This window comes from Mandrillus leucophaeus, unplaced genomic scaffold (genome assembly GCF_000951045.1).
Source record: "Mandrillus leucophaeus isolate KB7577 unplaced genomic scaffold, Mleu.le_1.0 Scaffold326, whole genome shotgun sequence".
Classification (NCBI taxonomy): domain Eukaryota; kingdom Metazoa; phylum Chordata; class Mammalia; order Primates; family Cercopithecidae; genus Mandrillus; species Mandrillus leucophaeus.
Window position 1 is genome coordinate 2058635 of NW_012103432.1, and position 2722 is coordinate 2061356.

At 52.5% G+C, this 2722-nt stretch overlaps 1 protein-coding gene across 1 annotated transcript in view; it reads left to right on the forward strand.

The window, feature by feature from the left end:
• Window positions 1-2364: 2364 nt before the first annotated feature.
• Window positions 2365-2722, forward strand: part of NGB (neuroglobin) — a 5983-nt gene continuing 5625 nt past the window's right edge. The window contains exon 1 of the mRNA XM_011988307.1: window positions 2365-2426. Within this exon, the coding sequence (XP_011843697.1) occupies window positions 2365-2426 (62 nt within the window). The remainder of the gene's footprint in view (window positions 2427-2722) is intronic.

Genomic DNA, 2722 nt, shown 5'->3' on the forward strand with positions numbered 1-2722 from the left:
CGATGATGTTTCTGTGCCCGTTCTACCCATGAGAGATTAAGTGACTTGCCTTAAGGTCTCGCGATGGGTAAATAGTAGAGCCAGGACTCAGTGCCAAGTTGGGGTTTTTCTGCCTCTCTAGTCTGGTCCTGGGACTAGAAGCACCTTCCCAGAACAGCCTGGCAGCCCTAAATACCCGGGAGAGAAGGCCTGAGCACTCAGCCCGAGGTCCCTGAGCAGCACCTTCCCATGGGCCTTCTGCTTAATGCATCGGCAGCCGCTCATCTAGGGCCCAGGTTTTCCAGGCTCTCCCAGGTGCACCCAGATCAGTGTGTGCTGGTAGATGTTTAACAACAGGTGTTCTGGGAGGAAAAACTGGTGTGTATAGCATTTGCCAATTTCCATGGTGTAAATATTCCCAGTATGTTCTTTTTTAAGCTACCAACTTGATGCCACTGAAGGAGAAGTTGGAAAAAGATGCGTACAGTTGGTTCTTGAAAGCCATATAAATGCTGGCTCCAGCACACTGCTGACCCAGACCTGGTGACCATGGCTTGGTCCGAACTATGGTGGGGCTCTTGGCCACAGCCCATTAAAGCAAGGGAGGCATGGAGGCCTACAGGATGGGAAAGAGAGACCTGAGGTCAAATCCTGGCCCCATTGCTTATTACCTATGTGACCTTGGGCTAGTTATTTAACCTCTTTGCCTCTGTTTCCTGAGCTGTAAAACGAGGGTATGATAAATAGCACCTACTTCGTAGAGTTATTGTGAGGATGAAGAGAGGAAATGAAGTAAGGTGCCCAGAACAGTGTCTAGACATAAATGCCAGCTCTGTATTATTAATGATACATGGACCTCAGTGACCAGCACTGGCTCTGGGACAGTACTTGAACTCTCCTCTAGGTTCTTACCTCCTGGGCGGATGACCCACAGGGAGCAGACTCCTGTGACTTTTACCGAGCCCCTCAAATGTGGGCTCAGACCCTTGGTCTCCTGGTGGGGGGAATACATCACTCTCGTCGCTTAGGCCCATTCAGATTCTCAGGCCTTTCTTGAAGGAACCAGGGATACAGTGCACTTACCTTGGCTTGTCTTACTTAGCACGTATCTCCTGGCTCTAGCAAGACAAAGAGTGAAGCCATGGTTTGAGTGCTGACTCCACTTACTAGCTAGGTCCATTAACCCCCACTACCTCATCAGACTCCAGACCGTGGCCAGAGGAGAGAGGAAGCAAGATGGGTCCTAAGTGTAGACTGCTGGCAAGAAGCGCAAGCTGGGTACAGTGGAGTATCTTAGACCAGCCAGGTGGCCCGCACAGAGCACTGAGCATCTGGGCACTGAAGAGTGAAGCTCACCAGTGACACATAGCCTTGCCCTGTGACCTGTTGCACCTGGCTGCAGGTCCACAAGACCCCAAGCTGGAAGTCTAATCACGTCTTGTCCCTTCAACCCCCATCCCTTTGTGCTCTTGCTTGGAGACCTCCTGGACCTTAGGACACCAGCATTTCCAGGCTGCCTTACAGCCTTGCTCCCCTGCTCCAGCCCAGAGATTTGTGAGGAAATGGGAAATAGAATAGGGGATACCACAAACTCCTGAGTCCTTGGAAGAGGGAGAACAGCTACATGGTTTCCTGGGGCATGGCTGGGAGCAGGAAAGAAGAGTTCTGCTGAGGCACTCAGTTCTGATTCAGGGCCAGAAGGAGACATTTTCAAGACCAGGACTCACCACTCCATGTCTAACACAGGGCTGGGCATGGAGCCCCAGCTGTTCATAACCGGGGACTCGGGAATACCCACCTTCTACCCATGGACCCAAAGGAAGTGGACTAAAAGGCCCCAGAGGCCTCGCCAGCCAACCCCCTTGCTGCACAACTGAGGAAACAGGCCCAGAGAGGTGTGGACAGACAGAGGAGATAGGCTTGGAGACCCCTGAGGGAATAATGAGAGAGAAATAAAGGTGAAATGGGCTTGCTCTCCCTAACCTGGCCCACCAGCACTGGGCTGGGCTCTGAGGAACTTCTGCTTTGAAACAGAAAAGTTTAGTTCTAATTGACAGTTGGCCAACTGCACACCCTGAGTGAGGAGCATGGATTCTATCATCTGGACTTCTACTGAAAAATTAAACAGTACTTCCATTTAAAAAAAAAAAAAAAGATTAAAAATCATGGAAGTGGGGAGGGCCCAGGGAGGGGAGAGGTGAAAAATTAAAATTAAAATTAAATCATGGAATGGTAGAATGTTAGAGCTGAACTCCCTCAAGATTCCACCCTGGCCAAGCAGAGCTAGAATTAAGTTTCCACCCTGGCCAAGCAGAGCTGGGATTAGAACTTGATCTCAGGGATTTCTAAAGATGGAGTCTCAGAAAAACCCAGGCCTGGCTGGGAATGGCTGTGGTCTTGGCCCTGTCCCTACGGCTGAAAGCCCTGGTGGTCCCCAACGTGTGCTGGTGCCCTAGTCAGACCGAGAACTAGGCCCCTAGGCCGCCTCCCAGGCCTGACCTGCAGGCCAGGTGGGTGGCAAACTCAAATGCCTCCAGCAATGCGTGAGTTGAGGGGCCTGTGGAGAGGGGGCGCACGCAGCGCCTACCTGAGGCGACCAAATTCAACACAGTGCCCTCGGGGCTCGGGAGGAGAAACTGAGGCCTGGAGAGCCTCAGCGATGTCTCTTACGTTCTGCAGGCCGGGCCTTTCGCAGGCCACCAGGTCGTCGCTGGCCAGAGCGGCTGGCGGAGGGAGCGCGCGC